General features: G+C 48.8%; 1 protein-coding gene across 1 annotated transcript in view; it reads right to left on the bottom strand.

Moving 5' to 3' along the window:
• Positions 1 to 25,018, bottom strand: part of LOC146857284 (uromodulin-like) — a 1,099,666-nt gene that overhangs the window by 776,542 nt on the left and 298,106 nt on the right. Inside the window, exon 3 of the mRNA XM_085647029.1 lies at positions 3,081 to 3,182. Within this exon, the coding sequence (XP_085503155.1) occupies positions 3,081 to 3,182 (102 nt within the window). The remainder of the gene's footprint in view (positions 1 to 3,080; positions 3,183 to 25,018) is intronic.

Raw genomic sequence — 25,018 nt, 5'->3', positions numbered from 1 at the left:
TAAGCAACACAACTCAAGCAGAATATTCTTAGATCAATCTTTCTTGCTACGTCCTTGAAAGTTATATTGTGTTACAGCCTTCAGGAAAAAATTAGAATGACACATTCTCTCACACTTTCCTTTTTTATGGCATTTTAATTTGTGGTTGTGCAGGTGTTTCTATGTTTACCGTGATGAGGGCTGTTGTGCTTTCGGTGGTGTTTTATCAGTTATTATAGGTTTAAACCTAAAACAGGATAGCCTACATTTATGTAGTGGTGTAATATAAGAGGTCATAAGCAGTACGTAACAGGGTAAAAGTTTTAGCTAGTTCACTGAACTCCAATTGGTAAATTTTTGAACATTAGTTCTTATCTCAATCTCATTCCAGAATGTAACTATAATGCCACTTTAACCTTTGTTTTTTTCACTGAGCATAAATATAGATAGCTATCCCTGGTAGATTTGACTGTTTATCGATCACAGCTTTTCTCATAGCTTGCTGTAGCTCTATGAGCAGTGATATTGAATTAGCTGCAGCATAGTACTCTGCACAAAACAAAACTCCTGACACAGTAATATCTCAGAGTCTCCAGCATGTAACAAAACACACCTGGTACTGCTACTATTACTGCAAGTGCATGAACATTGTCTAAAAAGAGGTGCACTTGTTTTAAGATGCAACATGAATCCACAAATTCTTTTTCATGTACATTTGTATGTTTCTCTGAGAGGGCTTCAAGTACAATATTAAACAGATCCTGCTTCTGTGTTTAATGGCCTTTTGACATTATATTTGCTGTTAACACCATACCATGTGACTAAGGGGCTCATTACGATTGAGGAACGATCACCACCTCCGGGCCGGTGGTGGCGCTTGTTCCGCTACCACATTGAGAATTACCCACCGCCATATTAGGATGGCGGTGGGCATCGCGGCAGACGCAAAGTCCATCTGCCGCTTTTCCGCCAGTGGCAATCGAACCCGATTGCCTGGCGGGCGGAGCAGGGCCACTAATATGGTGGCGGTGCCTAGCAGGCACCGTCTGCTATTCGGATGTGGGTATTGAAGAGACCTTTCCATGGCGGCATCGCCGCCATGGAAAGGCTGGCGGGGATTGATTTTGGAGGCCCGTTGCGGGTCCCCCTTGTTTGGGGGGTGTCGCTGCACTGGGAGGTACCCATGGTACCCCCCTGCATTTCCATGCATCATGTGGCAGGCACCGCATGGTGCCTGCCACATGGTGCAGGGAAATACGTGCTTGCACTTTCAACATTGCGGACGGCACTGCAACCAGCAGCACTGCCAGCAATGTTGAATGCCCAGGATGCGCCCTCCAGTATGGTGAGCACATCCTAATTGCAGTGGTGGGACTGCTGCATGTCTGGTGGGCGGTCCTAATCACCGCTATGGTGGCGGGCAGACTAAGTCCACCCGCCATCGTAATCAGCCCCTAAGTGAAGAGTATATTTCTTTAAAGAGAAACATGCACTTCAAACACACAAAAACACACAATGTCACTGCATCATCTTTGTTTAAGAACCTGGCAATTTATTTTTTGTTGCAAATTAGCAGCACCACATAGTCTCTTTTAAGTAAACACAAAATGCAAAAACATGCCATCTGTGTATCAGTGGAGACATGCTTTTTTCTGGGGCAATATGTTGTTTTATCTCCTGTATATTTACCATTGTGAAAAAACAGCTTTACAGTTAATCTTTCATCAACTGGCTCTTGCAATCAAATAACAACAAAGAACCCTTTAAGAATAGGTAACACCTGTCTAGTTTATTTGCAGCTATTTGGCTAACTGACATTTTTAGCAGGAAGAATGTGACATTTCTATCACCACACCATTATCAACATCACCACAACCATTTCCTCAACCACTGATACCACAATTATCACTAACATTATCTATACCACCACCATTACCATAACCATTTCCAAAACCAACATTTTACCATTGCTAGTGCTACTATTCCCATAACTATTAAAACCAGCACTATTATTATCACTATAATCAACAGCAGTATTGCCTTAACCACCACTCCCCATGACCACCATCACACCTAATACCACCTTAGCACACCCACAGCTGCCACCATCACTGCTACTACCACTGTATAATCTTTATCATTACTTCTAGCATCATCACTATCACCCCTTACCTCCACTACACACATTGACCACCTTTACCCTCACTACTATGGTCAGTGCAGCCACTACAGACAGTGCTTAATTTAGGGTTCACCGGTACACGTTTTTCAAGCCCAGCACTTATTTTTCTGCATCAGCCATTTATCAATAGAAAGAGAAGGAAAACACATGAAGCGGAAAAATGGAGAAAGAGAAAAAGGGAGAAAGCAGAAACCTGTGAGAGTAAAATAAAGGGGCAGGGAGTGCGAGGTGATTGAATAGGTAGGAGGTAAAATCAAGACTACGCAGCCTTGGTATTCGCAGTGCTGACATTTAATTACACCAGCTGCATGCTTCTCTGCAGAGCTTTGGGCACTGGTGCTCATTCATTTACAAATTAAGCACTGACTTCAGTCACCATCAGTACTTGTACCGCCACCATCTATCTCCACTAAGACCACAACTACTACCACCCCAGGCTACCACTATCACTACTAATACCAACATCACTACCACCACAACTACCATGTTCTTCTATGTGTATGAACGTTGCGTTTTTAACATTGTTACACGTGTGTATGAGAAAAATGAGGTGAGCCTATAAGTGAGTCATTGTTTGGGTGCCATCAGTAATAAAAGACCTATGGGCTTTGTCAATATTTGCTTGTAAGGTTTGTGAGCTGTTCGCAAGCCGCAACTGTTTCCAAACTTGTATTGCTAAATGCACCTCAGCATCCCACAATGACAACCATCATCCCCCGACCTCAAGGTCTGTAATATGGCGCTCATTGGTGGTCGGTGATATCAGAAATATCCTTACACAGGCATAGAGGAAAGGCTGAGGTGCGATTTGTTTTATCTTGTTATGTGATGAGTGCATCACCTTAATTCTGTCTATCTAGACACATTTTTCTTTGAAAATGTTAGACTCAAAGTGCAAAAAAGGGGAACTGTAACTTACTCGCATGCAGATATGTGGTTTCATTGCATGTGCACACCGCAAGCCCTTCAATGTCAGTGCACACCTCATCATACGCACACGCAGGTTCACAGTTCAGCACCTCTGGAATAAAAGAAAACAACAGATCAAACATTTGGGGGCACTCTCTGGTATTTTAAATCTTGAAATGCGTCAGAATCCATGGATGTTGCTTGAGAACACCCAAGCAACACCCATGGAAAAGACTCCCTGAAAAGAGGAAAAAACTAGTAGTAATAAAGATATTTTTCCTTGTTACGCCTCTCCTGGGGAGGTGTATCTTTTTGGCGTATTCCCAGATTTGCCTGTTCTTGTAAATCTTGGAATGTGTCAGAATCCATGGATGTTGCTTGGGAACACCCAAGCAACACCCATGGAAATCGCACCACTCTCTCCGTACCTCTCTATCTCACGCATTTCTCTATCTACATCACATCTTCATCACTATATCGCCTCTCTCTACCTCACTGGTTTCTCTGTGCCTACCTAACCTCTCAATTTACCTCACTATTAGTTCACAACCTCACCTTTCCATCTCCTCATTCTCTTGTTCTAACACCGTTACCACCTCTCTACATATCTTACTCCATTCTAGCTACCTATTTTTGTCCACCTCTCCCCCTTTTTTCTCTATCATCAAATATTCTGCCTCTCTCACATTCTCTCACACTTAAACACTTCTCTCGACCTTCTTCTCTATTTCAACGCACTGCCTCTACCTCAACTATTTCTCTCTATAAACCTTAATGCTCTTTTCCTTTTTCATATTTGTGTCTCAACCTCTCAACTTCCTCTTCCTGCTTAGCACTACATTTGTCTTTCTACCCATCACCCCTCTGGAACCTTTGTGTCTTTCTCACCCTGTCTTCACATCACTTGTTTTTCTATACTTCTTTATTTTGCTGTTTCTCTCTCTCTCTCTCTTTCTCTCTCTCTTTGTTTTTCCTCTAGTGACTCTTTTTATGTCTATCTCTCACTGCCTTTACCTCTCTCTAAATAAATCAAATATTTTTCTCGATTACCTCTCTATCTACCTCATCCCCTTGGAGTCAGTGGCAGCCTGTGACTTTTTAAAGTGGTTGGGCATAAAAGTAATTTGTGACTTCCACCTAAAGAGCAAAGCGAGTGACACCAACTGACCGATTAGGGTGTCTGGCTTCTCGCTGATTGACACTGTCTCCACATTCACAAGGCAGGCAAATGAATGCTCATATGATCTACATTAGTACAAACACAACAGCGTAACTCCGAAGTAGTGGAGGCAAACACAAATGAAATGGTTATGTACAGTACACTAATATGAAGCAATTGTGTCAAACCTTGTCGGAAATTGTTATCCCATGTTCAAAAACAGTCAATCAGCTGCTATAAAAAGAACAAGCATTTGCAATGCAATAGGTCTCGCATGTACGCGAGTTTAAGCTATTGGCATTGTAAAATGACAATGCCTTTTATTTATGTTTTAAAAACGAAAACAAAAATAAAAGGCATTGTCATTTACAATAGCTCAATTTGCGTAAATGCACGACCTATTGCACTGCAAAGGCTATTCCTGAAGCTATGTTGTCTAAAATATCAGCTCATGAATTGTCACAGTAAAGAACACGTATATATTCATTCCATTAAGCTGTTGCACATATACATCCAGTGGCGTATCAACAAATGGGTGTCCATGGTTTCCTGTTTAATACGCTATACGAAACATGTGGCATGTAGTTCTCTGTCCGGCGACATACACCAGATGCCATTGATTTTCCATGCTGTGTTTCAAGGTCTCTTGTGCAACTCTCTTTGAAGTGACAGGAGCAGTTGGAAATGTATGATCTCTGTTTTTGTTGTAGAGACGTCAGTTGCTTACACTTGTCTTCAGTAATGAATAACATTACATTCTGACCATTCGAGGGCAAATCTTAAGACTTGGGCTTAATTACAGCCAGTGATTCCGGTGACGTACGCCTTGATCCATCTAATCTTACATTTCCCACAATACACCAAATATATTAGTTACAGAAATATTGGGGCATATTATCAAGGACGGCGTTAAAAACTATCGCCGGTTTAGCGGCAGAAAACTGCCGCTAAAGCATCGATAATGGACTTGATAATATTCCCTTGAGAATTCCAATAGAAGTCCATGTTCTGGTGTCAACATGGGCTTCTATTGGAATTCTCCAGGGCATATTATCAATTATTTAACGCCGTCCTTGATAACATGCCCCATTGTGTTTGTTCGACGACCAACAATCAGGGTTGTTCACCTGTTTGAACTCATTTACTGAAAGTATTGAGCGGTTTTACAAACGGTGGTAATTCTCACCAGAATCACCAGAATCAGCAGTATAATCGTCACCAGAAGGATGATTGGTGCTTTTAGGTCTGAGCTACAGGGGACTCAAAGTCTGGGACCCACTGTAGCTCCAGGTGCTTCCCATGTTTGATCCTGAGAGGTGCTACGCTTTGTAACCACTTCAGCGAGTTCATTTTCAGAGCACCAGGGAAAGGTGAGGTCGGGGGGGAAGGGGTTGGGGAGGGGGCTGCCTGCTTCCTTGATATGTCGCTGCTGAACCTGCGTCTTGAAATGCAGATCAACCAGTATCATTAGTTTGTGATTCCCCATTCCCTGATCCCAACCCTTAATCATGTGCACATTGGTGCACGCTAATTTGTGAACTCCGTACATGCAAGTACAATGGCACGTAAAGGCACCTCGTGGTGGGACCCCTGTAGGAGCTCTGGTGCTACAGCTGGGGAGGACATGTGCTGAAAGCTGGGTTTAGGGGCCCTGTTCTGGTGCCCCCCCCCCTTTCACATCTCAACCCTTCTCCATTCATCCTGACTGATAATTAAGCAGCTCCTCCTAGAAGCCCATCAAATGGACGCCGAGGGCCACGTATCATCTGCATCTCTCTTGTATCTTTAGGGCCACAGGGACCACTGGAAAATGTGCTGTATGGGTGGCTCTGATGGCTCAGTGAGCTGTTCACCCTCTGCAGGAGAGTGTGTTTGGAATTAGGAACGAGGAGTGAGGGATGTGAAATGAGGAATAAGGAGTGAGGGATACGGAATGAGGGATGAGGAGCGAGCGAGGGATGTGTAATGAGGATCTAGGAGTGAGGGATGCGGAATGAGGAGCCAAGAGTGAGGGATGTGGAATGATGAACTAGGAGTGACAAATGTGATAGGAGTGAGGGATGCAGAGTGAGGACCGAGGAGTAAGGCATGTGGAATGAGGAACCAGGAGTGAGGGATGCGGAATAAGGATCGAGGAGTGGGTGATGTGGAATGAGGAACTAGGACTGAGGGATGCGGAATGAGGACTGAGGAGGGAGGGATGCGGAATGAGGGACTAAGAGTGAGGGATGTAGAATGAGGAACCAGGAGTGAGGGATGCAGAATAAGGACTGAGGAGTGAGGGACACGGAATGAGGAACCAGGAGTGAGGGATGCGGAATGAGGCCCAAGGAGTAAGGGACGCGGAATGAGGACCAAGGAGTGAGGGACGCAGAATGAAGACCGAGGAGTGAGGGATGCAGAATGAGGACCGAGGAGTTAGGGATGCCGAATGAGGACCAAGGAGTGTGGGATGCAGAATGAAGACCGAGGAGTGAGGGATGCAGAATGAGGACCGAGGAGTTAGGGATGCCGAATGAGGACCAAGGAGTGTGGGATGCAGAATGAGGAACCGGGAGTGAGGGATGCTGAATGAGGAACCAGGAGTGAGGGATGCAGAATGAAGAACCAAGAGTGAGGGATGCAGAATGAGGAACCAGGAGTGAGGGATCCGGAATGAGGACCGAGAAGTGAAGGATGCAGAATGAGGAACTAGGAGTGAAGGATGCAGAATGAGGAACTAGGAGTGAGGGATGCGTAATGAGGACCGAGGAAATAGGGAGGCGGAATGAAGAACCAGGAGTGAAGGATGCGAAATGAGGACCGAGGAGTGATGAATGCGGAATGAGGAACCAGGAGTGAGTATTGCAGATTGAGGACCAAGGTGTCGGGGTTCAGAATGAGAACCGAGGAGTGAGGGGTGTAGAATGAGGACCGAGAAGTGAGGGACGCGGAATGAAGACCGAGGAGTGAGGGATGCGGAATGAGGACCGAGGAGTGATGGATGCGGAATGAGAAACCAGGAGTGAGGAATGCGGAATGAGGACTGAGAAGTCGGGGTTCAGAATGAGTACCGAGGAGTGAAGGATGTAGAATGAGGACCGAGGAGTGAGGGATGCAGAATGAGGATGGACGAGTGAGGGATGCGGAATGAGGACCGAGGAGCTACAGATGCGATAGGAGTGAGGGATGCAGAATGAGGACTGAGGAATAAGGGATGCAGAATGAAGAACCAGAAGTGAGGATGCAGAATGAGGAACAAGGAGTGAGGGATGCGGAATGACGGAATGAAGAAATGCGGGCATTGATGCTTTGCCTACATGGGCTCCCTTCTGTCATGACATGAAGCCGGGGACAGACAAAGGACCCGCTGAATCTCACTCAGTGACCTTTGCACACACAAGGTGTCATTTCCGCCTAGTGTGCCGCTCACCCTTTTGTAAACATTTGCCCTGGAGGGAGCGCATCAAGTATATATCTCATGGAAGACACTACTGTCTGCCCTTTGTGCTGTGGAACATTTCTTTAGTGTTGCGCTAACACAGCATTTTAACATGATATCATTAAGTACTACGCTGCACAATTCTCTCCCGATTGCTCGACACAGCGCCCAGTATTTTCATGCAGTGCTACGCTGCCTGGTATTTTTAATAACTGTGGGACTTTTTCAGGGAGTAGGGGCAAGGAAATGGCTGAATTGAGCTGAAACAGCAGAAATAAATAAAATTGTGATAGATCGGGTCTCTTCGATGTCTTTGACTTGTTTACTGCCAGTAGAGCGGGATTAGGTGGGCCTCGTTTGGAGAGAAGCGCGATGTAACGTGTAATTTGATTAGCGTATATATTACCGTATATACAGACCGAGCGCGCATCTTGGGCCCTTTGCAGGCCACTGCTTCTTGCTCGCCCTTTGCCCTAAGAAATAGCACTTAATTTAATGGAAGGGAATTAACTCACCTTAAAAGGCGAAAGGCTAAATTCGTTTTGTGAAAATTCAACTGGTTATCCTCCGATAAAAGTAGATGTCAGCAGCAAACGTTTTATTTTAACATTTAAGATGTGCACGGATTGGCTAGAAGGTAAATTCGAAACATAACTTTGCTGCTGTGTTTTTTTATAGCAAATGTGTATTGTTTCAATCGTACATCGCGCTAAAATAGGGTTATTGAAGCATCCATTTTCAGACATTCGTATTTGTTTTGCAAAGAAAATGCGGGGCACAAAACATAGTTTAAAAATAAAGTCTTTCTCTCACATCAATGATGCTGTCGTGTGTCACCATGTCGACTATGACCCCATGCAGGACTTTTGCATGCTGGGACTTGTAGTTCTGCCTTTACCTCTACAGGTATGGTCTGCGTGTCTATACAAGTAAGGTCAGTGCTTTAAATGGGAAAAAATAAGTGCAGGTACTCATTAAAATGAGCTAGAGGTGTAGTGAGGGGGTGGGGATAGGGGCGGGGCTAAGGGCAAGACATGATGATACTTAACAACTTCTATATTAGTTGCAGCACATACCAAAACACATGAGAAATGTGTTTATATAAACAAATCAGGTTAACTCTTTACACAAAATGAAAGAGAAATACGATAATATGTTTTCCTTTTTTTGAAATAGTTGCACCTTCTTAATGTCATACTGTTAATTGCTGTTTGGCCCAACACTATATATTTTTGAGCATGCGAGTAGGAAGAAACTGAAAATACCCCCACGTCGCATCAAAGCTCTTATGGCCCAAAGCAAATGAAGCAACTCATCATGACCCTCCCCAGAAGATATCTCTTGTCTCTTCCATCAATCTATCCATTCATCCTTTCATCCTACCATTTACCTGCTGATGTCCACCATTTAACCTTTACATTCTATCGTCTATTCAGTCTCATCAATAATTCAGTTTTTCACCATTCCGTCTATCCACCCTTCATATCCAAACCTATCCATCCATCTATCCATCTCCAAACCTATCCATTCATCCTTTGACTCTTCCATCTCTTTATCCACCCTTTCCCTCATCCATCAATCCTTTTGCTCATCCATCCATCAACCCTTTCACTCCTGTATTCTATCCACCCTTTAACTCAATCCCTCCTTTCACTCATCTATCATCGACCCTTTCATCCACCCTCCCTACCTTTCATTCATCCATCCAAACTTTCACTTATCCACCCATCATCCGCCGTTTTATCTAATCATCCACCCTCTTTCACCCATGCATGCTTTCAATCATCCATCCATCTATACATCCACCCTTGCTCACTCACTCATCCACTCACCCACCCACCCACCAACCCTTCCTTTTACGTTATTTATTAATCTTTATCGCCGAGCAGACATGAACAAAGTGCAACACATTTTCTTTAACCTCTTCAGCGTGGCGCGGATTTCCGCGCCACGCTGAAGATTCCGTGCGCGGGCGGGGCCATGACGGAACGGTTCCGTCATGCACACAGCGCAACCGACGTGCATGACGGAACCGTTCCGTCATGCGCGTCGAAGGGGTTAAAATACCTCCTGAGAGTGTCTTGATTCTCTCTCTCTTTCTTTCACTTTTTTCTTACAAAAACAGGCATACACACAAACATAAGCAGACACACAAAAGACTCGGGTATGATAAAAGCCATCTTTTCTCTTCACCTACCATGGCTTTTTTAATTGCCTGCAGGGCCGGACTGGCGGTAGCCTGATTGCCACTGCCAGGGGACTGCCATGATTCCTGTGCTTGCACAAACTGTTAAATGGTAGCGGCAGTTGCAGTCGATAACCTTTCAAGATTTGCCCGGCGGTAATCGCCTCTTATACCATTCAATGATTTAACCAACAAAAGAGGCAGGCGCCGGAGACTGGAAGGCAGGAAACAAAGTTTTATTCCGTCGGAGTAGAACACATCAGATCAGACAGCAAGGTATCGTCACGAGGTGCTCTAACCACATCTCTGAGGCCTGGCCTCTTATACACAGGTTTATGACTTTATTGCAGGTTTATCATACATGGCACATTCTTGAGATCGCTTTGATGCATGAAAGAACATCCTCAGAATCCCCACTTCAAGCTCGTTCCCACACATATCTACAGTGGAAGTCCCCACCCCACCCACAGTAGGAGATGGCTATCACACAGCTGGACATTCCGCCAATTCCCGGGGGTGTGTGCGACTGGTCGGGTCTCTGGGGGTGGGGGGGGCCTTGATCTACTGTAATCCCTTTGATGTGGGGTGTTTCCCTTACAGTAGGGGCAATAAACTGCATCCGCAGGGCTAGGTGATGGCCTGGGATCGGTCCGGACAATCGGGCACAGAGGAAGGGGGTTATCAAAGAGATGTATGACCATGTATGGGATGTCGGTCAGGCGTGGGATGTGGTTCCATGGCAGGGTCGCGCAGAAGGAGAGGGTTTATGGCCCGTGTATGAGAGAGCGGGGGTGGTCAGCGCGTGGGGGGGATGTTCGCAGCGCCAGGGGGACGCGCTGGCGATCGACAATGAGCAGGGAGAGAGGCCATGGTGCCTAAAATGGCTGCTGTGTGTTTTTGCGTGTGGTGCTGGGGAAAGACAAGATGGCGCAGATAATGTTCAGATACGAACTAAATTTCCACAGTCCTCCCTTTTAACATATCTCGCCAGCTTGCTTAGTTCGGATCTATCCCCATAATATTACGCATTTCTACCTCATACAAAGCTTTCATACGTTCGGCTTCAAAGTCCAGAGTCTTAGGACAGATACAGTTCATAAAAAGCGAACATAAAGGTGGCAGACACTGAATCCCCCAGCAACATCCACATAGTATCACAATCGGTATTAGGATAAATGAAAACAGCCTCCATCCCCAACTTTTAATAGTGTCCCAAAACCAACTTCCAAGTGACCATCCTCCTTGCTCCTGATGAACCTCTGCGGAAAGTCTGTGGAGGTGTTCAATTGCTTTGTAGACTGAGGGTGAGTTATCCGGTACGTAGGTACAACAGCTGGACCCAATGATGCGGCATGCTCCTCCACGATCAGCCAAAACTACATCTAGAACGAGGCGGTTCTGAAGAGCCACCAGGCGGACGGCTTGAAGCTCGGCGGTGTTGTTGGCGAGGATGCAGCCGTAATGTTCATCGCCGTTTCGACTGCCTGGGTTAACTGGCGGATGGCACGGCTGTTTGCCATTGGACCCCAGAGGGGAACAAGTCCCTTTACTGCATCCAGGAACTGTGCTCCGGTGGAGTCGGCTTGTACAATGTCTTTGGCACGTTTCTGTCGGTGATGGTTTGCTGGAGCCACATATGTCGGAGGAAGGACAAAAGCGATGTAGCAGGTGCCTCCCCAACCTTTCGGAAGCCAGGTGTAGGCCTTAGTACCACAGACGAAGTACATATTTGGGGAGGTAACAAAGGAGGGTGGATCAACTGAGTCCAATGTTCGGGTGATGAGGCAGGAGCTGTGGCCCACCAGCTGCGCCCCCAGTTTTGTTGATGACGGATAGGGCCACTGTTAGGGTGGCGGCCGTCCGTTTCCGGAGGTAAGAGAAGGTGGGTCTGGCTGGGTTGTTGAACACCTGCATTTCAACTCGTTCTTTGGCAGGGATGTCCATGTGAAAGGAAGTGTTGATCTCAGAGGACAGAAGGGAGCAGGAGTTTTTCCAGTTTTGTTCAGCCAGAACCCATGGTAGAAGTGTGACACAGTTTTGCCGGAAGTGGCATTATCCTTGTAGCTTTCTTGCAGGAGGATTAGCCAAGCGAGGCAGGAGCCATGGACCGAAAAAGGTGAAGGGATGAAAGGGATAGAGTGTCCGGTGGCATGTGGTAGTAATCCACAGATCCAGCAATTTGTGGCATTGGCGGCAAGATTGTGTTGGTGGAGCAACTGCACAAAAGAGTTATTCCAGAACTCCTTACGCCTTTCTCGGAGTTGGGGTGAAAGTGAGATCAGATGGTGTTCTTTCATGGTGGTAGGTTGAACGGTGGTCAGTAATGTCCTATGAGCAGGTGCGCTCTCCTCTACGATCCAGAAGGTGACCACGAGGAGAAGGCAAAAGAGAAGGGTAATGAAAAGTGCAATAGTCTTTGAGCTGTGCATTTTGTCAGTCTTTGGATTTTTGTAGTGGATCTTCGGACGTCCGGTTGCTTCCATCATCTTCATGTCGGGTGCGTCCATCACCTTCAAGGGACTTGGTAGCGGGCAGAGCCACAGACTTTGTTTAGTTTCTCTCCTGGTGGCCTTTGAAGTGGCTAGGCAACCGCTCTGAGATTTCAATTTAGTTTGTGGTCTGCTTAGCCGAAGTTCCCTCCTTTTGTCGTAGGTTATACCCTTCTTTGGATGGCACAGTGGGATCGGGATATTTCATTAATTCAAGTGTCGTGTCTCTGTATCCGGGCAGCGGCTCAGGGATGGTCGGTCTTTGTCCAGAAGTTCCTCTTGGGCGGTGATGTTGTCCGTGGTCGTCAGGGTCGATGATACCTTCTTGCAGTGGTGTGCATGCAGCCAATTGCGCTTCCCCTCTACTCGAAGAGCTGTTCGGGTGGTGATCAGGACTTGTAGGGGGCCCGTCCACCGGGGCTCCAGACTCTTGGTGCGCTGGAAGTTACGCACTAAGACAAAGTCACCGGGTTGGATGTCGTGCCCAGGGCCCCTGGAAACATCGGGAATGGCTTGCAGCACCTGCTGATGGATAACAGACAACGTTTTAGTTAGGTTGTACAAATAGTCGGACATGAGGACGTCCGGGACGTCGTGGATAGATGTTGGTTTCGGTGCAGTCCAAAGGTTCATGGGCCGCCCAAAGACGACCTCGTAGGGGGTTAAGTGGTGTTTGGTGGGGGTGGAACGCATTGATAGCAATGCTAGCGGGAGAGCGTCTGGCCATTTCAGTCCTGTGGTGGCAACTATTTTGGCTATCTTAAGCTTCAATGTGGCATTATGTCACTCGACCAAGCCTGCAGATTGGGGATGGAAGACCGCATGGAACTTCTGTTTTACACCCAGCCCCTTTAAGATGAGTTGGATAACCTCGGTTACAAAGTGGGGGCCGTTGTCGCTCCACAAAATTCGACAAAGGCCGTACCGGGGGAAGAATTCTTTCAGTAGTACTTTTGCGGTAGTCATAGCGGTGTTGTCGCGGGTTGGGTAGGCTTCCACCCACTTGCTGAAGGCACACACAACGACAAGTACGTACTTCAAACCTTGGCACCTTTCTAACTGGATGTAGTCCATTTGTAGGACTTCAAAGGGGTGTTTGGGAACCCCAAACCCTCCCCGGGGTACAGCAGTTCCTTTCCCAGGGTTGTGTTGGAGGAATACCAGGCATTGTTGGACCAGACGTTTGGCTGAGTCTGGGACTTTGTCGTTGTGCCAGACTTTGGAGATGAGTTCGATCATGGGGGCGGACCCTATGTGTGCGGGGGAGTGTGCCATGGTCAGCATGGGGATCAAGTATGAGTCAGGTAGCAACCATTTGTTCGAGTCTTTAGTTCGCCAGCAACCGTCATCGTCCTTCAATCCCACCCGTGCCCATTCAGTTAATTCGTGTGGTGAGCTGGCTAATTGGATGTCCCTAATCGTTTCCCTAGCATCCTTCCATTTCTCAGTTTGTGACCTGGTCACGTACATACGGGTCGTGGACCTATTCTCGGCTGTGGTTCGGGCAGTTATGTCAGCTAGTGCATTTCCCTGTCCTATAATGTCTGTCACCTTCTTGTGTGCCTGGCATTTGATCACAGCCAGCCGTGTGGGGAGGAGGACTGCTTCGGTCAGGGCAGAGACTAGATCTCCATGTAAGATGGGTGTGCCATGTGAAGTCAGGAATCCCCTCTCTTTCCATAGGAACCCAAAGTGGTGAACTACCCCGAAGGCGTACTGACTGTCTGTGTAAATGTTTGCGGTAGTCCCTGTTGCTAGGATGCATGCTCGTGTGAGAGCGATCAGTTCAGCCGCCTGCGCGGATCGCTGTGTGATGCGGGCTGTCTCTACAACTGTTCGGGCTGTGGTGACTGCATAGGCGGCTGAGGTGGTGCCATCGGGGAGCTTGATGCATGAGCCATTTACCCACAGTTCTCCGTCAGGGTCCGGGAAGGCAGTATCTCGAAGGTCAACCCTACTCTTGGTCTGTTCGTCGGTGAGGGTCACGCAGTCATGTATAGGGGACGCATTGGGGTCAGTGTCAGGGAGAGGTAGTAGAGTAGCTGGATTCAGAGTGGTGCATCGTTTTAATGTGATGTGGGGTGCAAGCAGAGTCAGTTCGTAACCAGTCAGTCGTGCGCCAGTCAGGTGTTGAGTCTTGGTCTGGTTCAGGAGGGTGTCAACCGCATGGGGTACCAATACAGTGAGGGGGTTCGAGAGCACGATCCCCTCACTTTGCCGGATAGAGACAGCAGCGGCGGCTACTGCTCGAAGGCAGGCGGGCAAAGCTCTGGCTACAGGGTCAAGAGTGGCAGAGAAGTAGGCACAAGGGCGTTGTTTAGGACCTATGGACTGGGTTAGGACAGACAACGCGCATCCCTCCCTTTCGTGGGTATAGAGGGAGAAAGGTTTAGTGTAGTCTGGGGTTCCTAGGACTGGTGCTGAGCAAAGGGCATCTCGTAATTCTTTGAAGGAGGATTGGCATTCGGGTGTCCAGGGGAGAGGGAAGGGGGCATCTTTAGCCAACAGGGAAAGCAGAGGTTTTACAATAAGACTGAAGTTTGGCAACCACTGTCGACAGAAGGAGGTGAGGCCTACTAGAGACCGCACTTGCTTCTGAGTTTTGGGAACAGGGGTTTCTAGGATGGTTTGAATTCGGTCAGGTGTAAGTTTCCTCCCGTCCTTGGATAGGAGGTGGCCTAGGTATGTCACTTGGGGTTGGCAGAACTGTAACTTCTTCCTGGAGACCTTGTGACCGTTCTCCGCAAGGAAGTGGAGGAGGTGAATGGTGGCTGTGACAGCAAGTGGAGTGGTGTCGGCCGCCAAAAGAATGTCATCGACGTACTGTATTAACACCACTCCATCGGGTAATTGGACTGCATCTAGTTGTCTCTTGAGGGCTTGGCTATAAATGCTGGGACTCTCAGTGTAGCCTTGGGGTGCCCTACAGAATCTGTACGAGCGGGCTTTTAAAGTGTACAGGTAGCGGCTGTCTGGGTGGATGGGGATGCAAAAGAATGCGTTCTTGAGATCAATAACAGTAAAGGTGGTGGCAGTGGACGGAATCAGGGTGAGGATGGTGGTGATGTCTGAGACCACGGGGTACTGAGGCATGACTACTTTGTTAACTTCTCGTAAGTCAACAATGAAGCGATATGCTTTCTCATCTCCCTCGCCTTGCTTCTTTACAATGGGTAGGATAGGGCTGTTGCAAACATTACTGACTACTTCTTCTACTACTCCTGCATCGACTAGGGACTGGATGATTTCCACCAATGCCATCTCGCCTTCGGGCGATGTTCGATACTGTGGAAGCTTTGGGAGCACTGCGTCCGGTCGGACGGTTATGTGTACTGGGTCGATCACCATGCGCCCTACATCTGAGTCGGTTTTTGCCCATAGATGTGAGAGTAACGTGTCGAGTAGGGACAGGTCAGCATCGGTTATAGAGAGCATACGTCGTGTGCGACAAGGTCTGAACAGATCTGGGTTATCGTGCAGGATGACTCGAACTCCGTCTGGGGAACATCTGATGGTAGCTCGGAAATGTTTTAGCAAATCGAGTCCCATAATAGCATCGGGGGTGTTGGAGGAGAGCAGAAAGGTCGTGTCAGTGGTGTTATCTTCTAAGTCAAAGGAGATTGGTGCTGACAAGGGGTTAGTGGAGGGCGTTCCATCGAAGCCTATTGAGGTTACGTGTGAGCCAGACAAGGGTGCCCTAGGAATCAGTCGTTTAGATAACGCACTACGTGTCGCCCCAGTATCTACCAGAAATGGAGACTTTGTGCCCAAGACCTTAGCAGTGACGTAAGGACCTTGCTGGTCAACACGGAGTTCGACTGGATCCCTCCCTTGCCCCTGGCGGTCCTATGCAAAGTCATGGGTGCTTTCGTAGTCGGACTGCTGACACTGGTTTTGTCGGGGGCGATCAAAGGTGTTTGGTCTGCCTGGCCTGTCGTTGATGGCGTCGTTCGTGTACCCTCGTCCCTGTCCTCTACTTCTGGGGTCATATGCCATGTCTCTGGTGTCCCTATTTTTGTTCATTTCCAGAAGGACCGGGCACTGGGATTTCCAGTGTCCGAACCCTCTATAGAACGCACATTGGTTCCCGTCTAAATCTCTTCGTCCGGTGTAGGGTGCAGGTGTATGGTCTCTAGGGGGTAGCTTTCTAGAGGCGGTTGGTTGGTAATTCCCTTTAGGGGGCTCCCTTCCTATGGTCACCCCTTGCAACTGTGCTATCATTACCCTCTCCTTCAGTTCCTTTTTCTTTCTCTCGGACGCCCTATCGTTCTCATTCTTTTGGTGTTCGTAATATTGGGCCATCTGGAGGATTGCTGCGGGTTTGGAGGCTGCCCAACTACTCTCGCTGGTCTGTAGCTTCTGGGAGACTTCTTGTGACAGACCCTTCACATAATTCTGGACAAAGAGGTGATGTCCGGTTGCAGTGGTCATGTCCTGGCCACTATAATCGGAAAACACGGTCTCGAATCGAGAGAAGTATTCAGACACATCCTCCTGGGGTTTCTGGCGACAAGCCGTCACTATCGACCAGTCTACCTTTCTTTCTGGGATTAGAGTCTTCAATTTCTGTACAATCTTGTCTGGGAGCTCCAATATGGCTTTCGGGGGTTTCTGTCCCGGTTCTCGCTGTTTGTCTATGGTATCGAGTTGTACCCAGGTATATCCGAACGGCTCAGCGTGGTCGACTTTCCGGATTTGCTTCCACACATCAGCCGGCAGACATAACCCGAAGAACAAGTCGATATCTGTTAAGGTCATTATTGTCGAACCTAAGGCTGTACCTAGTTCGGTGTAGAAGGCAGTCGGGTTCTTTCTTAAGTGGGTAGGGTTTTTCTAAAGGTCAAAATGTCTTGTCGGTCCCATGGCTGGTAGACCCAGTTATATACAACCCTTCCCTTCGCATCTTGGTTGTTGATGTCGTCATGCGTTCCCTGACCTCGTGGGGGGACCCAGTAGGGGGCGGCTTCTTTGATGGGCATCATGGTATCAGCCCTTCCTGTCTGGGGTTCAGTCGCTATGGGGGTCTCTGCTTTGGTTGTCTGTCTGTGCTCTTTAAGGTGCCGGAGGACCTCGAGTGTACGAGTGAAGAGGTCCGTCACATCGTCCTCTCCTTCTTCCCCAATGTCTACCTTCCTATATAGGGCCGCTAAGCCTTCGGGACCTTTATCGTGGTACCTATCCTCATATGTATTCAGGGCGTGATAACAAAGTCGTACGACAAAGTGTCGTCTGCGGTTGTCAGCATACGAGTTATACACGTCTGTTATATACTCCTCACTTTCCTTTCGCTCTACCAGTGTCCTTACTATCTTATCGATTCCGGCTCGTTCATCCTTTGTTAGTCGATTCATTCTGGTGGAATCTTTCTTTCTCATCTCAGGGTCGTCTAACGTTATCGCCAACGTTGTGTTCAGTACAAGAGGCTCGGCCGGCGTGGAGGCCGTGAGGACCGAGGCCCTGGTACTGCTTTCGCTTGTGTTTGGGAGTTGTGGGTGTTGCACTACCGGTTGGGAGGGTGCGTATGGAGGGGGCATGTAGATGATCGGGGGACCTAATAGCAATTCGTCATTCGTTCGTTGCTTGGGAGGCAAATCAGGGTAGAGCATAGAGGGGGTCCTAACAGGGTACTGGCCTGATGTTTCAGGTTCTTGTTTTAGTTTAGCTTCCCTTCTCTCCTTTATTTCTTCCTCTAACTTTCTAGCAGCAAGGTGAGCTGCCTTTCGTAATTCCTTTTCTGCTTTTACTTCTTCCCTCTTTTTCCATTGCGTTGCTTCTTTGCGCCACATGCCGACACTGTCAAGCATAGTAGGCGTCGTTTTATTACCACGTAGAGCTATGTCTAGCGTTTCTATTTTATGGTCATCGAAGGATCCCATCAGTGGCCACTGACTCTCGGGGTCCTTCTTTGTATATTTATGCCATAGCTTGCTATAAGCTACGGCGACTAGTCCATATTTAGTGAACATGTCCTTATTAGGGGTGCCCTCCAGTGTAGCCAGATGGTTCACCTCTAATAAGCGGTCCGGGCAGAACCAACTACCAATCAGTGGGGAGAAGATAGGCATGACGGGTTACAACGGGGACAAAAGTCTGCACTACCTCTCTTTTCACTGCTTGCAAAGACTAGACAGAATATCTCTGTTCCACGTTATTTGTAAGCAGAGAATACCTCCAGAGAACCAATATCGAACAACTAGTGTTCAGACAATCAATCAATCAATGGTGAGAAAGAGATAGGCACGACGGGTTACAATGGGGACAAAAGTCTGCGTTACCTACCCTTCACTATTTGCAAAGACTAGACAGAATATTTCTATTCTACGTTATTTGCAAACAGAGAATATCTCAAAGAGCACTATTCTTCAAAACAATCAATGTTCGGACAATCAATCAGTGGGGAGATAAAAATAGGCACGACAGGTTACAATGGGGACAAAAGTCTGCGTTACCTACCCTTCACTATCTGCAAAGGAACAGAGAGTATTTCTACTCTTCCCCGTTTGTAGACAGCGAATATCTCAAGGAGAACAATCAATAAGTAATACTAGTATTTTCAATCAATCAATCAATCGTGTCGCAATTTGTCGTGTTTCACGACCTTACCCGGACCGCATGGACAGTTTCTCGTCTTCCGCCTCCAGCGCCCGTCCGTCCGCTACTCTCCGCTATTGCCGCGGCACTCCTGATGGTTCCCAGTCAGGACCGTAGATCACTCGAGAGAGGTCTGTTCGGAACCAGTGAAGTTCAGATGATCGGCTGCCAGACGAGGGTCTATCGGGCAGGAGCTCTCCCGATCGTTGCAGTTGTTCACTCTGTCGTCGGGACCTCTCCCACTGGATCCACGTGTCGCTGATGGGCCCCACGTTTGGGACGCCAATTGTTAAATGGTAGCGGCAGTTGCAGTCGATAACCTTTCAAGATTTGCCCGGCGGTAATCGCCTCTTATACCATTCGATGATTTAACCAACAAAAGAGGCAGGCGCCGGAGACTGGAAGGCAGGAAACAAAGTTTTATTCCGTCGGAGTAGAACACATCAGATCAGACAGCAAGGTATCGTCACAAGGTGCTCTAACCACATCTCTGAGGCCTGGCCTCTTATACACAGGTTTATGACTTTATTGCAGGTTTATCATACATGGCACATTCTTGAGATCGCTTTGATACATGAAAGAACATCCTCAGAATCCCCACTTCAAGCTCGTTCCCACACATATCTACAGTGGAAGTCCCCACCCCACCCACAGTAGGAGATGGCTATCACACAGCTGGACATTCCGCCAATTCCCGGGGGTGTGCGCGACTGGTCGGGTCTCAGGGGGTGGGGGGGCCTTGATCTACTGTAATCCCTTTGATGTGGGGTGTTTCCCTTACAGTAGGGGCAATAAACTGCATCCGCAGGGCTAGGTGATGGCCTGGGATCGGTCCAGACAATCGGGCACAGAGGAAGGGGGTTATCAAAGAGATGTATGACCATGTATGGGATGTCGGTCAGCCGTGGGATGTGGTTCCATGGCAGGGTCGCGCAGAAGGAGAGGGTTTATGGCCCGTGTATGAGAGAGCGGGGGTGGTCAGCGCGTGGGGGGATGTTCGCAGCGCCAGGGGGACGCGCTGGCGATCGACAATGAGCAGGGAGAGAGGCCATGGTGCCTAAAATGGCTGCCGTGTGTTTTTGCATGTGGTGCTGGGGAAAGACAAGATGGCGCAGATAATGTTCAGATACGAACTAAATTTCCACAAAACGCACAGGATAGTGTGAATGTGATTGACAGCACAGGGTCTGAATGGGCCCTGCTTTGTCAAGCACAGCCTGATGGTGAGCACCCAGACATTATTCACATGAGCCCTGCTGAATAGCTCAGCTGGGGCTCAGATCGGTGCTGCAGAAGCCGCGCTTTGGCTGTAAGAGACACTTGCGGCTGCCTGAGGCCTCCGCAGGGGGCCACTAGAGCAGGCAGCCCTCTAGTGCCACTGGGGCACCCCACAAACCCCCCTTTTGTTCGGGGACCCTGGGAGGAGTCCCCCCCCAGCCTTGTGCGGCACGCAAGGTGGGCGTCAGTTCCAGTGCGCGAGGACTGGGGGAGGTCTATATAGGCATCCCCCACCATCCAGACGTCCTCTTTCGCGCGCCGGACACGCCGTTTCCCACCAGATCAGGATGGAAGCATTTTCAATATGCTACGCAAGGAAGCCAGAATTATGTCTTCAGTTATCTTATACAACTAAAAGGCATTGTTAAAGCCAAGGGTACTGGCTTGTTGTAGGTACTGTGGTTTTGTAGTATATATCCGGAGGCAATGTCAGAAGCCGCAAAATAATAGTCTGCCTTTCCCACCGGTTACCAGCCCAAGGGTGGGAAAGTCTAATGTTACACGTACTCAGGAAACTTCAACGCAAGAAGAGGCACTGCTAAATACTGCGACGGCATTGTGCAATTGACTACGAGGGCCCTCAGGGGCATCCTCCTGCAGCCGAGGGCCGGTATCGGGTAGCTTCTGTTAAGACATATTCACCTGTGCTTCTACCAGGGCAGCACGCGGGTGGTGGTAGTTGTCAGCTAACAGTGTGCTGCGGCACAGTTATGTTTGGTAACACTGCATTGGTGCCAAACAGCGACAGGGTATTATCGACCTTTTGGCATCCCAAAATTCAGGAAAGGGCAGGTATTTGCACATAACTTTCCCCCTGGTTCCACAGACCTGTCTGCCCCCCTGGGTTATCCTTATGCGGACTAGAACCAGCCATTAGAAGGGGCATCTTTTGGGACTGGGGTCCCGAACACATGGATAGTCAAGTGCTGGGGTAGATGTACCACGAAAGGCATGGTCACTACTTGGGTTGTCCCCTAGTTCTGGGGTCAAACTGGGTTGGAGCATTAAGTCTTCAGTCCTTGGGTAGCTTCCAGCAACCCTTCAATCCAAGTAAGGGCAGTTAGCGATAGATAATTATCAGAGAGTGGGCAACATACACTGGATAGTCAGCGGCTCCGTGCCCCGGGGGCATGGGCGCTTTACAAATACACAGAGCTGCAACCACAAGGGTGCCGAGTGGCAATAAACCAGTAAAGAGGGGTGTCTCTGACGCCCCAGCTGGGTTGAGCCAGTCCCATCTAGAGGTACGCCTGGGGGAACATGGTGTGCTCCTCCAGGTTCCCATGACTGAGGCAGTGTGTGGCATCCCCCACATCATGTGTGAGGCACTGGATTACAGACAGTGCGCCCTGTATCGAATCAGACAGATTCCATGAGCGGGTATTTGGCTTCACCAGAGGGAGCTGAGCGTTCGGAATTCCCAGAAGGAATCAGGGATGCAGGGCAAATGCTGGAGGGCAGCCGTGCTCATTGTCTCATACGCCTGTTATGGACATTCCTGTGCGCATGGATTTAGCTAGTAAAGGGACCGTGCGATCAGCAAATAGGTGGGACATCGTGTGCCAGGGTGTCTGAAACTGTCCCGCCCAGAGTGGGACAGGGAGAGGGCTGAGTCATGTGATGCAGTGGAACTTTGCCACGTGAGGGAATAGTGCTTGGCACAACTTCACAGGCATAAAGAGCGTTTTGTTTCATCAGACACTAGCTGACCCAAGCTAACGTCTCGGGCTATTGGGATATAGATGGGGCATTGAGAACCAGTATGAATGTCTCTTTCATCTAGATTTGCAGGAGGCTCTAGACAGGAGAGTTAGCGGGCAACACTATAGCTGTTTTTATGGAGGGCTCTGGCAGCGACGGTGGCCACCTCCAGAGCTGTGGCGGAGTTACAGGACGATCTGGAAGCATGTGGGTACCGAAGGGTACCTCTGCGCGGCACCATAGGGGGTGCCAGAGCCCAGGAGCCTCAGGAGAGGTTCCTGAAAAACCTTGTCGGCGCCCCGTTAGTCCTTTGGGCGGTTGTGGGCCTGAACAACCGGGGGCTTGCCTTGCTACGCTCCGCCCTGAAAGGTGCGTGAGTAATAAGGGACCGTGATCCGGGAAGAGGATCACCAGAAGGGGCAGCACAGATGGGGTTCGCCCCAGTGCTGCTTTGCTCATCAGGAGGGCAGGCGGCCCAGAAGGTTGCCTGCCCTTGGATCGCCCGTAAGATAACCCACCTTATTACATAACAGTGTATGTAATAAAACTGCAGCAGTTTTACCCAAACAAAAATGTGTGGTGTCTTTATTTATTGGCATGCATGCTCTGTGTGGGGGGTGGGTAGTGTTGCCCATGGTGGTGCTATGCGGCTGCCCGAGGCCCCCACAGGGGGCCACTAAAGCGGGCAGCCCTCTAGTGCCACTGGGGCCCCCCACATCCCCCTTTTGTTCGGGGACCCTGGGAGGAGTCCCCCCAGCCTTGTGGGGCGCGCAAGGTGGGCTTCAGTTCCGGTGCGCGAGGACTGGGGGAGGTCTATATAGGACTCCAACAACATCGGGACGTCCTCTTTCGCGTGCCGGACACGCCGTCTCCCACCCTACCGCTTACCCGGCGTGGTCGTGGCAGGCAGGAGGCAGTGAATGTTGTAATGTTATCCTTTTTCATTGCAGGCGGAGTTACAGGGCGATCTGAAAGCATATGAGTGCGGAAGGGTACCTCTGCGCGGCACCATAGGGGGTGCCAGAGCCCAGGAGCCTCATGGGAGGTTCCTGGAAAACCGTGTCGGCGCCCCGTTAGTCCTTCGGGCGGTTGTGGGCCTGAACAACCGGGGGTTTGCCTTGCTACGCTCCGCCCTGAAAGGGGCGTGAGTAATAAGGGACCGTGATCCGGGAAGAGGATCACCAGAAGGGGCAGAACAGATGGGGTTCGCCCCAGTGCTGCTTGGCTCATCAGGCGGGCAGGCGGCCCAGAAGGTTGCCTGCCCTTGGATCGCCCGTAAGATAACCCACCTTATTACATAACGGTGTATATAATAAACCTGCAGCAGTTTTACCCAAACAAAAATGTGTGGTGTGTTTATTTATTGGCATGCATGTTATGTGTGGGGGGTGGATAGTGTTGCCCATGGTGGTGCTATACTACTTCTGCTCACCAGCACTGCCAATGAGCCTACCTTTTCATGAGTACCGGTACTCTCCAGAGCAGTAGAGAAGGGCCACTACTCACAGCAATAAATCTAAGAAGTGCCGGTACTCAGTACCGGAGAGTACTAGCCTATTTAAAGCACTGACTAAGATACTTTTGGTAAAAATGAAAACCCTGTTGAAGGAGTCGCGCATCACATGGCGGAATTTGGCAAATAAACATCCTATGCTATCCTTTAATCGTATCGTATATGCAGCGTTTTGGAATAAGAGGTGCGTTCCTTTAATCACTACATTGCAGACAGCACAAATTCTCCTAAACTGGGGAAGTCTCCCCTAGGGTCAACAACATCACTGTACCTGATTCAGAGTCCAGGGAGGAGAAATATTATACTAAAAATATTTGCTCTTGTGCTTTTTAGGCAGGACCCAACATTTTTCGTAATCAGCCCCCACTGTTGGCCTCAAATGTTGGGGTTGTTGATAACCAGGGCTGCCCAGTCTTGATTCCACCTGCGTCCTCTTTCCTCCACATCCTAGACTTTCTCTCTCTTCATCTGACTATTGCAGGTTCTTTTTCATCCCGCATTCTCCCTCGGTATTCACTTCACTGACATTCCAAGGATGGACTGCTAAGCAGACCCGCTGGGTGTCAAGCTATTGCACTGTGCTGCATACAGATGTCTGCGGCACATGCTTTCGCCCACTGAGCAGTCCTACCCAGGCTCTGCTTTGTAACCGCCCAACCTTGAGGTGATTGTCTGTGCGGAGGAAGAGGGGGGGCATGCAAACGGCATCTGAGGCTCATTTGCATAATGTTGTCGTCCCAAGACACATTACTTGATCACAGCGTTAGCCATTCATTTCCAGACTGTGGTGGGTCGCTAAGGGAGAAATTGTAATCTAATAAATTTTTTCCTCAAAACCACGATAAAAACAAATCCCGTTTTGACAAAGCTGATTTTAAAGAATCTATCACATACATTATATAATGTATTTAACGCATAAAACATGTCGAATTAGCCTGGCACCCAGTTATCGGTGAATTGAGTGATTTGGCAAAATCTGCAGTAAAATAACCCTTGTTACAGTGACATCATTTTGTGAAGAGTGCATTTTTTTTTGCATTTTTATGTAGAGCAAACTCAGTCCAAGGGGATTGGAGAACTTTGCATGAGCACTAATTGTTTTGCTTGTATGCCTCGGGAGATTAGGTGAGTTGCCCAGAATCACTGGATGTTGAGTCGACGCCGAGACTTGAAGCTCCCAAGTCTGCAGCTCTGGGAGACGCCTGGTGCGAGACTTGGGCATGCTGGAGGTTCTCCGAGGGAGACAAGGGGCTCTCTGGGGAGACCGGGACTCCCTGCGAGACATCTCGGGGCAGGGGAGTCAATCTGGCTGAGCCAGGGACTTTCTGTGGAGATCGGCGCTCCCTGTGTTGACCAGGGCTCCCTACCAGTCTGGAGCTCACTCAAGTGTGATCGCACTGAATGAGGAAGCGTCTTTCCCTGCCCAAGGGAGACATCAACTCCCTAAGGGTTTAGGGGGCCTGCAGTTGTCTGGGGGAGAGGGCCTCCGAAACTTGCCTCACTCTGGAAGGTCTGCACTGAATGAGGTAGCCAGTCGCACCCCGCGCAGGCGCCTGGCATCCACCTTGTTCTTTATCCGGGCCCACCCAGTACCCCTCCTTCTGCGGGGGT

Source organism: Triturus cristatus, chromosome 3_2 (assembly GCF_964204655.1).
Source record: "Triturus cristatus chromosome 3_2, aTriCri1.1, whole genome shotgun sequence".
In the NCBI taxonomy this organism is placed as follows: Eukaryota; Metazoa; Chordata; class Amphibia; order Caudata; family Salamandridae; genus Triturus; species Triturus cristatus.
This window is presented reverse-complemented; position numbering and strand designations above follow the sequence as displayed.